The 19,627-nt window shown below is 38.8% G+C and overlaps 1 protein-coding gene across 5 annotated transcripts in view; it reads right to left on the bottom strand.

Moving 5' to 3' along the window:
- Positions 1-320: 320 nt before the first annotated feature.
- Positions 321-19,627, bottom strand: part of INPP4B (inositol polyphosphate-4-phosphatase type II B) — a 1,087,411-nt gene continuing 1,068,104 nt past the window's right edge. For 3 of the 5 annotated variants that reach the window (XM_075348236.1, XM_075348253.1, XM_075348258.1), the window contains one exon: positions 6,338-9,853. In XM_075348236.1, the coding sequence (XP_075204351.1) occupies positions 9,679-9,853 (175 nt within the window). In that variant the 3' untranslated portion in view covers positions 6,338-9,678. Of the gene's footprint in view, positions 2,015-6,337; positions 9,854-19,627 lie in introns of those variants that run through there. The other 2 variants (XM_075348265.1, XM_075348245.1) reach the window with 2 other exon arrangements.

The following is a 19,627-nucleotide window of genomic DNA, read 5'->3' as shown; positions in this document are numbered from 1 at the left end:
TTTAAATTTTGAAAGTATCAAAACGTTTAAATTGTTTTTCAAAAAAATTAAGGTATTAATATTTAACTGTTGAAATTTTTTTGGGGGTGGCACCTTCCCTTTAAGTATGGAGAATGGGGAAGCATCATAAAAATTTCTGTGCTTTGGGAAATAAAAAAATTACCCAAATACAACCAATCCTCTATTTTTATGGTAAGACAGCCAGTGAGACGATAAAAGTCTTATGGATATGATGAAAGAGGTGGTTTCCACATAAAAAATAGATATGATTTATATGATGTTCCTTAGATTGATGGAAGAATGACGAAGAAAGAAACAAAAACAGCAAAAATATTTATTTAAATTAAAATAGAAAAACGTACACACGATGTACAGTGAACAACAGATACATGGGAAACATAACACGGGATGGACAAAAATCAGAACACTCAAACAGAATAACACTTTAATTATGACATGAAGATAATGTGTGCATGAACATAAGCCAATGATATAAAAGATAAACCACTACTAAATACAGAAACTATTATCGACAAATAAAACAAAAAAAAAACGTGGCTAGAAACAAACTGTATGAAAAACCACAGCCAGAATCTGACAAGTGGCGAAGATAACTCCAATACCAGCAGGAGTAGCTTTCCTATCCATCAGTCGTAAACCAGCTAGCTATAGTGTATAAAGGCAAGAAAAAAATTCACTGGATTCAACACTACATCAACTCTAAAATACAGTAAAAAACACAATTATACTTCAATGTATTCTTACATTTTTGGCAACAAATGTAAAGTTATTGTCTATGCAGGCATGTGCCAGTGACAGGATAAGTGCACATGTCCCATTTTAAACCTTCATACAGATAAGCCGTTATGGTTCACGTTAGGTTGTCCCTCATGTGTTACAACATCGAGTCATAAAGGAATGAGAGCTCTACATGAGAATGACTCCATCTGTTGACCAAAAGCCAGTTGAGACCATGGCTCAAATACATGTACAAATAAATACACATAATTATGTACATTTTAAATATTTTTTGTGTGTGTGTCTCATTTGGTCATTGTGTCCGTCCACAATACTCTACACATACTGAATACATTCAGAGGAGAACTTGAACATTGAGATCCAATGAGCACAAGTTGAGGAAGTTGAGATTCCTCAAAGAGAAGCAAATGCAAGCTTAAAGAGGTGGTCCACTACTTTTACATTGATGGCCTATCCTTAGGATAGGTCATCAATGTTTGATCAGCCGGTGTCCAATACCCCTCATCCCCCACCGAACAGCTGTTTTCAGTGCTGGAGGTGGAAGCTGCAAATGCTCAGTTCCGGAGCTGCCCTGTCAACTGATAGTGGCCATGGATGGGTACTACACATTCTCCTCTTATTGATTGGAATGGGAGACGGATGTGCAGTAAATGGCCGCGGCTGCTATCAGAAGACGGAGCAGCTCCAGAATTCAGCATTTCCAGCTCCCTGCTGTCGCCACCGGGACTGAGAACAGGTGATTGGCTGGGGCGCCGGGCGTCAGACCCCGGCTGATCAGACATTGAAGACATATGTAAACGTAGTGGATAACGTCTTTAAGATAATCTTTAGTAATAGCTTTGTCTTTTTTTATTAACCACAATATAAGGTACTTTGGAAGTTGTCAAGATTAATTTGCGATACTGACATTTGTATAATAAAGTACTAATTTCTTAAGTGGTATTTTTACATATGATAATCTTAAGAGCACCATTATGTGTGGATCTGCATAGAAAGTGGGCTTTTAACATTTCCATTAAATCCTAAGATCCTTGGATTGCATCTGAGGAATGTTACACTTTCTATCTCAGCTAACTAGTCCACGCTGTATATTTCTGTGACATAATCTACAGATAGGATCTCTTAATTGTTAGTTTTTCCGTATGTCCCCTCTGGAGGTCTGTAGTACTTTGGGAATGTCAGGAGCTGTATGATGTTGAAAGCATACTTTCTGCATTTGATATTCTTCATCACATTCTCTATGCGGCATCCTTCTCTGGGAAGAGGAAAAAAAAGCACAACTTCATAAGACAGGATGTACAGAAATAAGTTTTATTTATTCATTGCAGTGTTGCAGTCTTTGAGTAAAAATAACAAGGTTTCAACTATACATTTTTTTCACAAGTGATGATACATCTTACATATTTAAATCCAAAGGCCAGATACATGTAAAAAATGCCCTCAGAAATACTCATACTTGCACTTAATATCTGAACCACTTTTGGCCTCATTGTCTGGTAATCTACATAAAACCAAGCTAACCTATACTCTGTTTAAAGGGGATTTCCAGGACTTTAATATTGTTGACCTCTCAAGGTTGGTCATCAATATCTAATTGGTGGGGGTCCAACACTTGGCACCGTTACAGGTCAGCTGACTGAAGGCGATGCAGAACTGCCACCATGCCAGACATTGTGTAGTGGTCATAAATGGTACGGCATATTCTATACCATTCATTTGTTTGGTGATGGATTCTATTAGGCATGCTAGCAACGTCTAAAAGGAAGCAATTTATAGCTGATTTATTTTCTCTCTCACTTGGTTTTCTCGACTTTCTCTAAACTATAAGGTTTTCAAAGTTTGTTCTAGCATCCACATCTACCAGGAGGACAAAAAGCAAAAATGCTTATAAACTTCATTATGTAATATGTTCATTTTGATGACACAAGTGGAGCCTAACTTCTGACAAAATATGGACAATATTACTTTGCTGAGTGCGGGATGTTATGCATTTTGAACCCTAGTCTGTCTAAGCTCCTTATAATTGCCTATCTAAGCTGTGATGGTTTTGGAGGTGTTGGGTAAGTACTGGTCCATTATAGATCATTATTTTTTCTTTTACGACAAATAATTCTTACAAGTAGTTCTGATACATCTATGACTTTAATCTTGTTAGTGTCTTTGGGTATTGCACCTTGTTGTTCAGTACGTTCAAGTTATAATTTGTCATTAATCTTTAAACAGTATCAAAAAATATTCATAACCAGATCTATCTAGTCTTAAGTGTCTAAATCTCTACTTCTCACACAAAAGAATAAGGCATTTATTGAATCTGGCCATATAGATTTGCAGATAAAATTTCAACCATTATTTGATATAATTCAGTTTTTCTTATTTCTATCATTTATATTTATTATTTATAATACATTTTGAAGATTATCTAGTTCATTTTTTTTTCTTCTTAGAAAATAAATAAATATTTTACAAAGAAATAGTGCATATTGACAAAGTAGAAAAATTGTTTGCACTTTCCTACACAGATGCAGTCAAAGGAGAAAGACAAGTAAAAGGAAACAAACATACAAAAGTGATACACAGTGGACATTTTGGCAACAAGGCAGAATTAGCTTGATGAGCGGAAACCATAAGAAAGGAAATGTTTCAGGCAGACACTTGAAATTCTAGTGAGAAAGACTAGGAACATGCTTAGCCCTTTATGACTTTCTTAAGGTGCATTGTTCTTTACTTTGTGGTGGCAGCTACTTTTTTTGTGCTGTAAGAGCAATATGTATCTCAGTTCTATAGAAATATGAATATTTTTCATGAGAATACCTATAGAGATGAGCAACTGCATTGTTAGAGTACCCTTGAAAGTTTCAGTACTTGATGGATCCTAAAAAGACAACATGTATATCTAGATATCATCTGTCAATATATTTAGGAATTTCAGGAGAAATGATATGTCTCTTCATTTTAATGAAAAGGTTAGTGACATAATTGATATACTAGGGAAAACCTTAAAGGAAACATGTCAGCTCATACAGGCTTTCCTATGTATCAGCCACTGGGGGTATGATCACAGCCAGAAATCTTTCAATCAGAAAAGTGGCGGTTGACCCGCCAGGGACCAAGCTGTGCTGTGCACTAGTCATACAGGTGGGTCCCCAGTGGCTTCTCACTACCCGTTGACAAGTCTCGGCCTACGTGTGCATAAAAGCAGAGACCTATCAGTCACTGTCAGCAGGTGGAGAGAATCCACCGGTGACCCCGCCTGTATGACTAGTGCACAACGCGGCTTGGTCCATGGCAGCTTCTCACCACCCTTTGACAAGTCTCTGCCTAGGTGTGCAGTGTATAAGAGCAGAGACCTATTAGTCACTGTCAGTAAGTGGAGAGAAGCCACCGGTGACCCTGCCTGTATGACTAGTGCACAATGTTGCTCGGTCCCTGGCAGCTTCTCTCCATCCGTTTACAGGTCTCTGCCTACGTGTGCATAAAGGCAGAAACCTGTCAGTCACCACTGTCTGCAGGCGGAGAGAAGTCACCAGGGACCCACCTGTAAGACTATTGCACACCGCAGCCCGATCCCCAGCAGCTATTACAAGATTGTTCTTTTCTGAAATATCGCAGCGTGGAAAAAATGCAGAATTGGAACAGCACATGGCAAATCTATTTTAACTTTTACATTTATATAAAAGATAAGACATCAAGAAGATTTGTATTTACAATAAGCTGCATCAAGGCTGAACTTTTCAAAGCGTACAACCGATGATTTGAAAAATTTCTGGCACCTTATTGAAACATACAAAATGCTTCTATCAGTGGGCCTTTATAACAATACATCTATACATACTGCTTTAATTTGAACCGTTTGCTTTTTAAAGGGGTCTACTACTCAGACAACCTCTTCTCAATGCGTATGTTCCCAATTTTAAAATAATTACACTTATTTTCACTTCCGGTACCGATGCCATTCATGCGGTGTTGGCACTGTCTCTTCCGGGATCAGTATAATATTAATGGATCACTCTGGTCAGTCAGCGGCTGCTTCACTCTTGCCATGTTTGGGTGTTTTACATACACCCTAAGGAAGTGAGAAAGCAACAGCGCTTACTTCCTTTGGACATAATCAATTTGCCTGAAGGCGGTGACAGTGAAGCTGTCACTTATTGGCCACAGAGATTGGATAACGTAACACTTTTACACACACCTGGGACAGACCATGCCAAAACTACTGGAAGAGCGCCGTCTCTGGAGGGTAGTACGTGTTATTATTTTAAAAGGGGAAAACATTTGGATTGAGATGGGGTTGTTAGAATAGTAAGCAACCCCTTTCAAGATCTTTAAAGATCTCACACACATTAGAGTATTGTTGGCAGAACCTGGTATCTTGGTGGTTAGCTGACAGTCTAATGTGTATTGGTATCTCCTAGTTCTCTCCCAACACACAATATTGGGAGAGATGAGGATCTGTCATGTCCAATTTTGGATCCTGTTCTTCTCGGCAAGCTGCGGCCAGGGGAGTTTAGCAGTGGCTCTCTCATAGAGAACACAAGAATGCTCATGAGCAAGTGCCCCTGTGTTTGAAGGAGTCAAGTAAGATAGCTGCAGGCTGAACAATCAGCCAAACTTTGCTTTATTGTATATGGGGCCCCTTAGGCTTTTTTGTGATCGGCACAACAGCCTCAGCTTGGTTGGTGGTAGGAATAGTGTTATATGCAAGCTATCCTTTTTACATTACATAGTCAGAGTGGACAGGTAAGTGTAAGGTGTAGTGGGAAGGCTATCACAAAATCATGGTCATTATGTCATGCTGTCTAAAATAGCAAGATGCTAAAAATACAGATATTATGCCATAACATAAAAACATAAGATTTTGTATGGTTTTCTTATGTTTTCTCCCACAGTTTACTTTATAACTCTATGGTTTCCTGTAACAATAACTGCTAAGTTTCCATATTCATGGAAATAATTATCATATTAATGAATTTGATTGCAGATCAAATCACCAATCACTTTTATGTGAGCTAGTTCCTGATGAATGCTTTCTACACTTTGTAACCTGTAATTTAAAGACAAAAAAATGATACGAGCGTTAAAGAGGACCAACCACCAGAATTTTCATATATAAACTAAAGCTAGTGCTATACAGGTGCTAGGATGCTAAATATAAACATACCTTTAGTTATGAGATCGGATGTATAGTTTCTGAAATACAGGCAAGTACAGTTTGTGAAATGCACTGTTACTTGATTGATAGGTGCTACAGGATATCTAATATGGTTGAGTTGAGTTTTCCTAGTTATTCTCGCCCCTGGATGTCTGTCTGTCCCTCCTGCCCCTGTCTCTGTTATTACAGGGGAAGGAAGGAAGAAGGAAGAACAGAAGGAGGAAGGACAGGCAGGCAGACAGGGGCGGGAATAACTAGCAATACCCGTCCCACATATTAGATATCCCGCAGCACCTATCATCAAATAACAGTGCATTTCATAAACTTTACTTGCCTGTATTTCAGAAACTATACATCTGATCTCACAAGTAAAGGTATATTTAGAATCAGCTTGATAGCACCTGTATAGCGCTGGCTTTAGTTTATATAGGAAAATCCTGGTGGTTGGTCCTCTTTAAGTATATTTATGATCAATGTCATATAAATTATTAATATAGCACCCAAACTACTCTAGGAAGCCATACTTTGTGTGCCATTGATTTAATTTAGAAACATACAATTTTTATACTTCAAGGGGACAGTAAAATGCTGTGGACAGATGCCATACCATGGCACTCACAGTGTCAGTGTGCCCAAAATACAGTCTCTCTGCACATGGCTTTGCCTTATATATGAGGCGTTAGGGTAATGAATTCTTATGAATAGAAGGTTAGACATGGCCATTATTCGATAGCATGCTAATAAAATACTATAAGTAAACAGGCTGTTATATAATCTCTCTCTTCTCATCCAGAATAAACATGGGAATTATTACTGGTGCAGTATTGTATATAATAATCTGTAAAGCACCTGGTGGCTTTAGATTCCTTAGGTTTTATTTACATATATATGGAATGCTTTAAGTTGGGAAACAAAATGTATTATAAAAAAATATGCATGGCTTTAATGTACATTAATTACAAAGGGCAAGCTGCTATGATGAAGAGCACAGTGTGGATGTCCCATGATGAAATGAAAAAGTGGAATACTGCCTTGTCACCACACATGTTATCAAAATTTAACAGTACAAGGGAACCTGTCATCAGGTTTTTGCTGCCTAATCTAAGAGCAGCATAATGAAGGAAAAGGGGCCCTGATTCCATCAATGTATCACTTAGTTTGCTAGGTGCAACAGTTGTGACACAGTCAGAGTTCTTAGGTGTAGCCGAGTTAAGAAAGTGACCGTCAGCTGCTAATCACTGTTGGTGTCATGGTTGGACTAGTTCTCATGTGAGACCTAGTCCGGGTAGTGATAACCTACTACTGATAAAACATTTACTGTATTGAAAAAACAGCACACATCTTGATAAGTGACACATTGCTGATATCCGTGTCTCAGCCCCTACATCATGCAGCCCTCAGATTACATTGCAAAAACTTGCTGACAGATTCCCTTTAATGTGGACCACTATAGAAAGAATGTGTACAGGTAGCTGTCAAATGCTACACTAAAACTATGAAAAGCTATGACTTGATGCAAAAACATGTTAGAAAAGAAAAAAAAAGAAACAGTTGCTATCTTATCTGTTTTAAATTTTACTGCCACAAAGATTTCAGCCATATATAGGTGACCATACAATACTGATAGCTGGTGGAGAAAGGCTTGATTAGGTAGCATCCATGCCTTCTTATTCTTCCCATCATTTGCATGTGCGACCGAGCCACTAATACATGTGTTTTCTGGAAGCAGCTTATCTCCTTTGGTAACAAAGGATGGGTCACATTAAAATCCAAATGTTCAATTCTTCCTTTACTTGACAAGTGCATCGGGATGGGGGAGGGTTGAAGGTGCATTAGATATTTGGCCAGTCCAGTTACCTATGTATGGGCACCCTCGGGAATAATCACCTGTGCACTGAATAACAAGGACATTTTTTTATAAACTTGAAGTGGCACAGATGCAATGAAATCTGATCCGGCTAAAAAACCTGAAAGGAAGTTTATAATTCTTTTTATGTTATTTTTGTAAGTATAATAACTAACCCTATATTGTCTTATATAGTTTTGCATTCCTTTAGCATCCATCTACTTTTATTTTTTGTTGATCCATCATTACTGCTTTCTATAGGAAATTCCATCTTTTAGATTCATATTCATATTTCTTAAAGGGAATCTGTCAGCAGGTTTTTGCTGCCTCATCTGAGAGCAGCATGATTAGGCAAAGAGATCCTGAATCCAATGATGTATCACTTAGATTACTGGGTGCAGTAGTTGAGACACAATCAGCATTTTTAGTTTTAGCCATGTAGCAGAGCTTAGAGAGCACATTGACAGGGAGGTGTTAATCAGAGGAGGGGGCATTCTGGACTGCCGTGCGCGTGACATTGTAGTCTGAGCAATGTAGTCCTGCTGATTAAACAAACAAAGCAAACACAGATCGGACTTTGACAAGAGAGGCATCCCTAAATTCTATGTTTTAACCCTTGCAGTATGCTATCTTCAGATTACAAAGCAAAATCCTGCTGACAGATTCCCTTTAAATCTAAATATTAGAGTAAATTGTTCATCACTAAAAAGATGGACTGCTTTTTTGCCTCCTTAAGTGTATTGAAGGAGATTTCTTTAATTGACAACCTGATACCATTTTGTTAGGGTAAATGCCCATTTACGCAGGCATATTTTGGCTCTTAAATGAATTCCGATTTACCATATACACGCCGATCACTATTCTTTTATGGCTCTGTCCACAGTGGTTATTTTATTGTGCCCCCATACAGCATGTCTAATGGTAGCAGCACCTCTCCTGCTTACCTGGGGCAATGTGCTGCTACCTACAATGATCTGATCAGTGTCTACACGTTTTGCTTGTTAGTTGACTAATTGATTTTGTTTACATAGGCCATTGATCAGGAACAAGTGCCTTTATAATGGCTTGATTGCTAAATATGTGAATGTCCATGTGACAGCTCCATACAAAATGTGAGTTTCATGGAGATATAATAATACACCCACAGACATTTATATGGCCCTACTATACCTCTATGCCTCAAATTCATTTGGACGTATAATGAGAAAATATTTTTGTACAGAATTAAACAGATAAAAAAAATGGAGTCCTGCTGTCTGGGATGCCATAGGGGTTTTCCCTACCCTAAAGGCTTTGCTTCTGGGAATGAATATGTCCAACATACAGCTCTTTAAAATGAAGCCACTGGGATTTTCTCCTCCACTATATAGTCCATATAGCTTAAAATAACTTGTAATGTCCCATATGGCTTATATCACATTTTTTCCTGTACACACGTTTTCATAAGTGTCCATAAAACAATAAACTAGATCACATGACTACAAAAATACTATTATGAAATAATAAAAAGTGTGAGACAAAGATATATACTAAGTAGTTAAGAAAACAGGCTACTTTTATCAACCTTGTACATAAGCTATCTTCCGGTATATTGATCTTTGCCAAAAAAATAAAGTTGTGGTCAAAATTGTACAAGACTGAGGCTTTGAAGTGAAACGGAACAGAAGAAATCAATAATAATAAAAATAATAAGCCTTATGATCTAGATGAGGCAATTGAACATAAATTATACTTTCTTCCTCCAGTCATTTCAACAAATATCACAAAGTAATCTGAATACAATACTAGATGTACATGGACAAATTAATGGAAAAATACACATGGGCAAGGCTACAAAGGACACACTTTGAGGTACAAAGAACTGCAGATATAATTTACAAACTAAGGACATTGCTATTGATAAATGAAACAGAAGAAGTGCATATTATTGATATTTGGCTAATAGCAACGCAAGACTCAGGATTAGCCACACAACCAACAAGTGTGAGCTGACAAGAAGCAGGGCAACAGGGTAGAAGTGGCGAGAGGTTGGCTTGTTATCTGCTACACAGCCTTTCTCTGGATCATCCGACTCATTCAGAATTCCCTGGGCTTGACCGCTGTTAGACAGGAAAAGTTAGGAACAAACAGAACAGCATTACAGGAAAGTTAGTACATTGATATCCTAAAAGAAAAAGAGCAAAACAGCATGCAAAGGGCAGAGGGAATTAAAATATTTAGTTTGTTATGAACCCATTGTATAATTAGGATAATATTACAAGGTAAAAGCTAATAATCCAGGAATAAGTGATAGCGGGGCATTTAAAGAGGGATGCAACTGATGGAAGAGAAAGGAAAGAGAAAATACAAGAAGAATATAGGATAGACTTTAGGTACGAATGTCTCATGATGATTGCAACAAATAAGAAAGAACTCCTACTTGTAAATAGAGGTGAGGGAACCCCAAATTTTAAAGTTCGGTGTTCATATCGAACATGGACTTTACAAAAAAAAAATCGGTGTTCAAGTTTGGAGTTTGGATGCTTTACATGTGCAAACTACTCAAACAAGCATCACTGTGCTTGGGTATGCTCAGTGCTCGACCCAGTGAGAGTTGCTTGCAGTGTTTGATCGGCTGTCAATGGGGTAACAATAGCATGATAGATGTAGAGACCACCAAAAAAATGGAAAAACCCTGCCCTCCTTCCAGGGGAAGTGCTCTCTTTATGGCTGGCTGCATGTGGGCAGAGACCAGAACTGCCCAATCAGTGATGTCCAATGGGGTTCGGAAAGTCTGCTGAACCCCTAAACAGCCCGAACTTCCACGGGTCCGCTCATCTCTAGTAGTGAACCGTCAAATAACAATGGATTTTTTTTCCAGCAAATAGATGTCATTACAGGGCCAAAATCTAATCAGTGAAAATGTTTTCAAATTATTTTTGTCTCTTGTCAGAAGGTTACCAGAACTGAATGCTCTAATCCCTTTAGGACAAGGGGTCCTTATTTTTTGTTTGCTATCTCGCCACTCTGAAATACAGTACAAGTTAAACTTTCTGCAGATATTGAGTGCATGTATTTATCAGCACTTAAACTGTATGACACTTATTTGGAAATGCCTTGTAAAAGTATTCATACTTTGTGAACTTTTCCCCATTTTTTCATATAACACCCACAAACTCACATGTACTTTATTGGGATTTTATGTCACATACCAATATTAAGTAGTAAGAATTTGTGAAGTGGAAAGGAAATGATAGATGCTTTTCTAAATATTTTCAAAATACAAATCTGAAAATCGTGACTGCATTTGTATTCAGTCCCCTGTAATTTCACACCCCTAAATAAAATCCTGAGGGACCAATTACCTTCAGAAGTCACTTAGTAAGTAAATTTAATACACCTGTGTGTAAATGATTGTCAGTATAGCTACAGCTGTTCTTTGAAGTCCATTTTTTAGAACATTAGGGATCAAACTGTATCATTAAAACCAAGTAACACACAAGACAAGTCAAGGATATGGAGAAAAAATAGCTCAAGCTCTTAACAGTTTAGGGAGCACTGTTCAATCCATCATTCAATAATAGTAGGAGTAAGGCACAACTACAAACCTACTATTATATGTCCATCTGCTTAAACTGACAGCCCAGGCAAGGAAAGCACTAATGAGAGAAGCAGCCAAGAGTTCCATTGTTATTCTGGAGGAGATGCAGAGATCCACAGCTTAGGTGGGAGAATCTATCCACTGGAGAACTATTTGTCATATACCCCACAAATCTGTCCTTTATGGAAGAGTGTCAAGAGGAAAGTCATTTTTGAAAGCAAACTATAAGAAGTTCTGTTTGCAGTTTGCGAAAAACCAGGTAGGAGACACAACTAGAAGAAGAAAGAAGGTGCTCTGGTTAGATGACAGTAGAACTTTTGGGGTTTAATGCAAAACACTATATGTGTCAGAAAGCTAACACTGCACATCACCCTGAAAACATCATCCCCACCGTCAAACATGGTGGTGATTGCATCATGCCGTGGTGAAGCTTTTCTTCAACAAGGTCAGGGAAGCTTCTCAGTTGATGGGAAGATGGATGAAGCTAAATACAGTCCAATCCAGGAGGAAAATGTATTAGAGTCTACAAAAGACTTGAAACAGTGACATAGGTTCACCTTTCAGCAGGATACTGCTCTATCTACAATGGAATGGTGTAGATCAAAGCATATTAATGTATTTGAATGGCCCAGTCAAAGACCAGACCAAACTCCCATTGATAATTTTTGGCAAGACTTGAAAATTGCTGTTCACAGACGCTCTCCATACAATCTCACTGAGCTAGTGCTATTTTGCAAACAATAATGGGCAAAAATGTCAGCATTTAGATGGGCAAATTACCCCAAAATACTTGCAGCGAAAGATGGTCCGACAAAGGGGGGCTGAATACAAATGCATGTCACATTTTTAAGATTTATATTTTATAAAATATTTAGACAACCATGTATTTTTCTTTATACTTTATACATTTCCTTTATACTTCACAAATACTTGCTAATTGGTGTTGGTATATTACATAAAAATCCATATACAATACATTTAAGTTTGTGAGCGTAACATGAAAAAATGTGGAAATGTTTACGGGAGATGAATACTTTTGAAGTCACTTTATACACTAGCATTTAACCTGTAAGAGATAACCTTTGTATAAACAAAGGAAATAAATAATAAAAAATGTTTTACAAGATTCCTCACTGTCCTGCAATATCAGTATATGTTTATTATACATTTAATTTGTGAGGATACCAAATAAGCTGCATATATTGGATAGTTCTGAAAGACCTGATCATGAGCAAACTGTGAAGATAACAGAATGACTGTATAATCTTTTTTAAAAATGCATGCTCAATCTCTGCCTACATACAGTATATAATAAAAGTGAGTACACCCCTCACATTTTTGTAAATATTTTATATCTTTTCATAGGACATCACTGAAGATATGACTTTCATGCAATGTAAACTAGTCAGTGTACAGCTTGTATAACAGTGTAAATTTGGTGTGCCCTCTAAATAACTCAACACAGCCATTAATGTCTAAACCAGTGGTAACAAAAGTGAGTACACCCTTAAGTGAAAATGGCCAAATTGTGCCCAATTAGCCATTTTCCCTCCCCGGTGTCACGTAACTCATTATTGTTAGAAGGCGTTATGGTGAATGGGGAGCAGATGTGTTAAATGTGGTGTTATTGCTCATACACTCTCTCATACTAGTCACTGGAAGTTCAACATGGCACCTAATGGTAAACAAATCTCTGCGGATCTGAAAAAAAGAATTGTTGCTCTGTAGTAGAATGGCCTAGGCTATAAGAAGATTGCAAACACCCTGAAAATGAGCGGCAGCACGGTGGCCAAGACCATACAGCAGTTTAACAAAAGTTTCCACTCAGAACATGATTTGCCAAGGTTGACCAAAGAAGCTGAGTGCAAGTGTGCAGCATCATATCCAGAGGTTGTCTTTTCAAAATACATATATGAGTGCTGCCAGCGTTCCTGCAGAGGTTAAAGAGGCGTGGAATCAACCTGTCAGTGCTCAGACCATATGTATCAAATTGGTCTACATGATTGTCACCCCAGAAGGATGCCTCTTCTACAGATGATGCGCAAGAAAGCACACAAACAGTTTGCTGAAGACAAGCAGACTAAGGACATGGATTACTGGAACCATGTCATGGGGTCTGATGAGACCAAGATAAACCTATTGATTTAAAATTTTGTTAAGCGTGTGTGGTGGCAACCAGGTGAGGAGTACAAAACAAGTGTGTCTTGCTTACAGTCAAGCAGGGTGGTAAGAGTGTTATGGTTCGGAGCTGCATGAGTGCTACCGGCTGTGAGGATCTACAGCTCATTGAGGAAACCAGGAATGCCCAAATGTACTGTGACTGTAGCAGAAACTGGGCAACATAGTAACGACCCTAAACACACCTCCAAGATGACCACTGCATTGCTACAGAAACTGAGGGTAAAGGTGCTGGACTGGCCAAGCATGTCTCCAAACTTAAACCCTATTGACCATCTTCGGGCCATCCTCAAGCGGAAGGTGGAGGAGGGCAAGGTCTCTAGCATCCACCAGCTTCGTGATGTCATCATAAAGCAGTGGAAGAGAATTCCAATGGCTCCTGTGAAGCTCTAGTGAACTCCATATCCAAGTTGTAAGGCCGTGCTTGAAAATAATGGTGGCCAAAATATTGACACTTTGGGTACAATTTGTCCATTTTTACTTAAGGTGTACTCGTTTTTGTTGCCAGTAATTTAGACATTGAGTTATTTAGAGGGCACAAAAAAATGTACACAGTTATACAAGCTGTACACCGAGTACTTTACATTGTATCAAAGTGTCACATCTTCAGTCTTGTCCCCATGAAAAGATATAATAGAATATTTAAAAAAAGTTAGAGATGTACTTACTTTTGTGATATACTGTAGTTGGATTGACAGATTCTAACTGTCCCTCCTTCCTGCTGCTGAAAACTCACACTGCTAAGTATAAGCAGCAGTTGTCAGTCAGGCTGTGTGGAAGGAGATTGAATACACTTGGACACATAAACTTTTGTCATGGATGTGTCATGGTCTGTCACGGACGTGTCGCGGTGGGCTGACAAACCAGTGGCAGCGAGTGTTAGAAAAACCCAGATATTGGCAGCACATTTTGTTATCTGACAGTTCCCTGTTTCTGCAGCTGCGAACTCTATGACCCTGGGAAACTGTCAGTTTTTTCTCTCAGTTGCCAAGCTTCTGACTTCCTTTATTAACCTCACCCTGGGGTGGTTTAGTTACAGTTTATAGTTTGCTCCTTGCTGAGCTCTGTAGAGGTCATCTTCTGGTGCATCTGAGACTTCTGTCGTCGATGCTGCTTAGAGTGTTTGTCTCCTTCTATCTGTCAGGGCTCTGGTGATTGCAGTCGTATTTCGCCTGTGTTGTTTTCTTGTGCCTTTCTTTAGCCTTTAGTAGGATTAACGAAGAGCTCATCCCACCTGTTCCCCATTTAGGACCCAGCACTAGGGATAACTAGGGTCAGGTATCCGGCTTGGCACATAGGTGAGGAACCTATCTAGAGTGGTGACGGACCCCAGGGACCAGCTGGAGATTGTTGTCAGGGGTCACTACTTCCCCTTTTCCCTAGCTATAAGGCATGCCTTCCCCCTTCCTGTGTGTTGTCCTATACTGGTGGTACAGCCTCTTTTCTCTGCCGTGACAGCTCTCTTACTGTTTAACTGGACTAAAATAATCATTCTAATGTGACAATTATACGCCATCTAGATCTGGATTTTTAAAGTAGGTATATCAGGTTTAGGAGATCTATTTATTAAAGGGTTTGGTTTGCATTGTAAAATTTGGTGACAGATCTTCTTTAACGAGAAATTAAACTTTATATATATACTGTATATATAAGAGCCTCATGTCAGAATTCTTGATCTTTGGAGGGAGTCATGAGGCTCCTACTGATCACTGACATGAAGGAACAAAAGTGCTGAGCTGATCATCAAGGCTCAAGAAGAACAAAGTATGAAAAATCTGGTGCTGTATACAATGCAGTAAGACAAGAACCCAACCTCAGTCTGTGAATGTACACATATTAGGATAGGTATGTTGTTTTGGTGGCTTTTGTGGTGTAAGAACTGGAATTTATAATATTGTAAATTCTATACAATTGTTTGTAACAAAAGTATAAGATCAATATCTACATAATGTGAACAGAAATGTTATGCATTATTTTTCATTGCTATCGGTGGTTGTCAATTACGCCCCTACTTAGAGAAAAGATAGGGCACCAGTTAACTGTTTTCTAAGAGATAAGAAACTCTAGAGACTCTTTTAGAATAATTGTATGACTGCCAATTGCAGTGTACTCTAAACTTTATTATGCAATACTAAACAGGGGCGGACATACAGTATCATTGGTGCAACCTGTGCAGCTGCTCAGTGGCCCAAGAAGTCAGAGGGACCATTTCTACTTCCAAGGCAGGTGGAATTTTTTATTTTGATGCGTTATTGGATTGGGAAGGGCCCATATATTGTTCTTGCACAGGGGCCTTTTTCTGTCTGTGTCCGCCAGTGATACTAATAATAGGGCTTACATTCAGACATTCCCAACCAGGGTGTGTATAGTGGTATACACATACAGAAGAGTCATACAAAATAAATGTGAACTTTGCTTTTGTTGGGTAGACCGGGTAGAAGGCTTATTACATCCTTTAATAATACATGGAGTTGTGATTATACCACTTCCGACATACTTGAATAATATATTATTCTTGATCTTGACTTCTTAACACACACATACAGACACATACTTCTAGTGAGAAATTTAGTATCGGGTAATGGCTGGTTAGATATTACATTTCATTTCTTATGGTGGCTACACATCAAGCTGGCATACATTTTGCATGGTTTACTTGGGAGGAAATAGTCTGTCAAGGGATCTATAAAATGTTAAGATGTAAGATTTAAAGCCTGTTTAAAAGGATAATTAATATACGCCCGTTCAGCTTGTCATTCCCCTTCTAACATAAGTTGGATACAAAAGTAAAACTTTCAGATTCACTAGAGATCTAACATGAACTTCATCAGTGTAGTGGCAATGCCTTTATGTTTAAAAAAAAAAAAAAAAAGAAAATATTACAATATTGTACATGCCAGACAAAGTCATGAATATTGGTGATTTTTCCAGACTGTATTTATCAATACTCAATTTATAGATTAGATTAAAAAGCACCAATCTTAAAAATAAGCTTCTGACCCATAATATTCATATGAAGTTAGATTTGTGAGCCGTGAGCAATTTATGATTTTTTTCAATTTTTTTTTTTTTAATTATTTTGCTCTGGATTTTCAAATCCTGAAAGTCACAGAAAATGACAAAACAGTTGAATGTTTCTGGTAGTAACTAGTGATAATAAAAGCTTTCTTTGCCATTGTGGCTATAAGCACGGGGCTTGAGGAGTAGGAAGTCCGGGAGATGAAGCTTCAGCCTATAGCTGTAGACTAGGAAGTGATATCAGAGAATGGCTACGTTTGACCACTACCCCTATACAGCTCAGGAAATCTGAACTATTGTATTATTGCTAGTGGTTTGTGAAGACCTATAGTGTACACAGAATCTTATAAACGTGCAGTAAAAGTAAACCCATTTGGTAAAATTACATGATCATACATAATTCTGTTAATATCTTATTTCATTTATCCTTTCTATCTGGCAATTCCTGGTATACTTTTCTTCAGTTAGGTTATGTGACCTCATGGCGACAAACTGGGAATTACAAGCCTTTGTGTTCTCTCAAGAGGGACATCATCTCGGTCAAAAGAGGTTCCTGCATGATCAAATTGTATGGGCTGTACCACTAAAGTGTTATCCACAGACATTCCTAGATAATAAGGATGACCGCAGACATCCTGTCACACTTTAAGGCTATGTGCACACGTTGCCTTTTTTTGTGACCACAAAGATGCAGCGCTTTTGTGCGGTTTTGGTCGCATTTTTGTTCCTGCGTTTTTCTAATGCAATGTCTATGGTAAAAACGCAAGAATTAATGAACATGTTCATTTTTTTTAAGATGTCAAAAACGCAGCTAGAAAAAAAGCTGTATGTGGACAGCAAAAATGAAAAGTCATAGACTTTTGCTGAGGAAGCAAAGTGTTGTTCAGGTGGATGGGATTTCATTCGCCGAACAGCGTAATTTTACACCTAGTGAGAGCCAGTAGGACAATTTAGTGGCTTTTATTAGGGTGTCGGCTACATTCGTTCACAGCAGAGTCGGCTCTTTGTGTTGCATCAGTCGCAAACAACACATCACTAATAAATAGCCATGTACAGCACAAAGGGATAATATGCAGGATGACAGCAAAGAATCAACATGTAGGCTGAAGGGAAACTTAGGAGGTTGAACTGCATGAAAGCAACATCATTATCTAATATATAAATCTGAGTGTATGTGTGTGTGTATGTGTGTATGTCCGCTAAAGGAAACGGCACCGTCGTATTTACAATCACGAAATTTTGCACAAACGCCTCATATGACCCAGAGAATGTCGTAAACTATGTTTTGACGGGAAAATTTAACCCCGCACTTTACAGTTACTTTCCAAAAAACCTGCCTGCATTAAAGACAATGGAGCTAGGCGCTACAGTTCATTAATAGAAGCTGTGATTGGTTGTTATAGGCAACAAAGGACAGTCATAGTATAAGAAGCATATGTGTGAGGTAATATGATATCAGTGGGGAGATGGATAGCGACTGACAAGGAAAGAGACAGACAGGCAAAGAGACAGAGAGAGAGACAGACAGGGAAAGATACAGTCAGGGAAAGAGACAGTCAGGGAAAGAGACAGTCAGGGAAAGAGACAGTCAGGGAAAGATACAGACCTGGAAAGAGACAGACCTGGAAAGAGACAGACCTGGAAAGAGACAGAGAGATTGAGACAGACAAGGAAAGAGACAGACGGGGAAAGAGACAGATGGAGAAAGAGACAGATAGGGAAAGAGACAGATGGGGAAAGAAACAGTTGGGGAAAGAGACAGTAGGGGAAAGATACAGACATGGAAAGAGACAGACGGGGAAAGAGAGAGAGATTGAGACAGACAAGAAAAGAGACAAGCAGACAGGGAAAGAGACAGACAGTAAAAGAGACAGCGAGACAAAGAAAGATGGGGAAAGAATCAGACGGGGAAAGAGACAGACCTGGAAAGAGACAGACGGGGAAAGAAACAGAGATAGAGACCAACAAGGAAAGAGACAAGCAGACAGGGAAAGAGAAAGACAGCAAAAGAGACAGCCAAAGACAGATGGGGAAAACAGATGGGGAAAGCGACAGAATAGGAAAGAGACAGAAGGGAAAGAGACAGATGGGGAAAGAGACAGGGAAAGAGACAGAGACAATGAAAGAGATAGTGAAAGAGAGAGAAAGAGACAGCAAAAGAGACAGATACAGTCGGGGAAAGAGACCAACCTGGAAAGAGACAGATGGGTAAAAAGACAGAGATTGAGACAGACAAGGAAAGAGAAAGGCAGACAGGGAAAGAGACAGACAGCAAAAGAGACAGAGAGATAAAGACAGACAGGGAAAAAGACAGACGGGGAAAGAGACAGATGGGGAAAGAGACAGATGGGGAAAGAGACAGATGGGGAAAGAGACAGATGGGGAAAGAGACAGAGATAGACACTGACAAGGAAGAAACAGGTAGACAGGGAAAGAGAAAGACAGCAAAAGAGACAAAGACACATGGGGAAAGAGGCAGATGAGGAAAGAGACAGATGGGGAAAGAGACAGGGAAAGAGACAGAGAAAGAGACAGAGACAAGGAAAGAGACAGGGAAAGTGAGAGAAAGAGACGGCAAAAGAGACATAGACAGACAGGAAAGAAACAGACATGGAACAAGACAGATGGGGAAAGAGACAGACAGGCATAGACAGACACAGAAATAGAGAGAGACACAGACACAGAGATAGAGAGAGACAGACAGAGAGACTGATAATGAGACAGACAGAGATAGACACGGACAGACAGAGATACACATGGATAGAGACAGAGAGACAGACACAAAGACAGACAGAGACAGACAGGGAAAGAGACAGACAAAAAGAGACATAAAAACAGAGACAGACAGAGACTGGGAGAGAGACAGAGAGACAGTTACTATCCTGGGCAACGCCCAACGAAAAAACCTAGGAGGGCCTCTTTAAATCCTACCCTGTCATACACCTGATCCAGTCCTCACTGACATAGTGCTTATTATGTGTAGACTTTGGAGCTCAAGACCAACATTCTTGCTAATGCTGTGTTTTAAGCAACACTTAATAACTGTGATTATTAGGGTTTGCAATATGTTTTAGTCTCAGTAGCAATCTATAAACTC

Source organism: Anomaloglossus baeobatrachus, chromosome 1, assembly GCF_048569485.1.
Source record: "Anomaloglossus baeobatrachus isolate aAnoBae1 chromosome 1, aAnoBae1.hap1, whole genome shotgun sequence".
NCBI classification, from domain to species: Eukaryota; Metazoa; Chordata; class Amphibia; order Anura; family Aromobatidae; genus Anomaloglossus; species Anomaloglossus baeobatrachus.
Note: the sequence above shows the minus strand (reverse complement) of the source record. Positions and strands in the feature narration are given on the sequence as shown.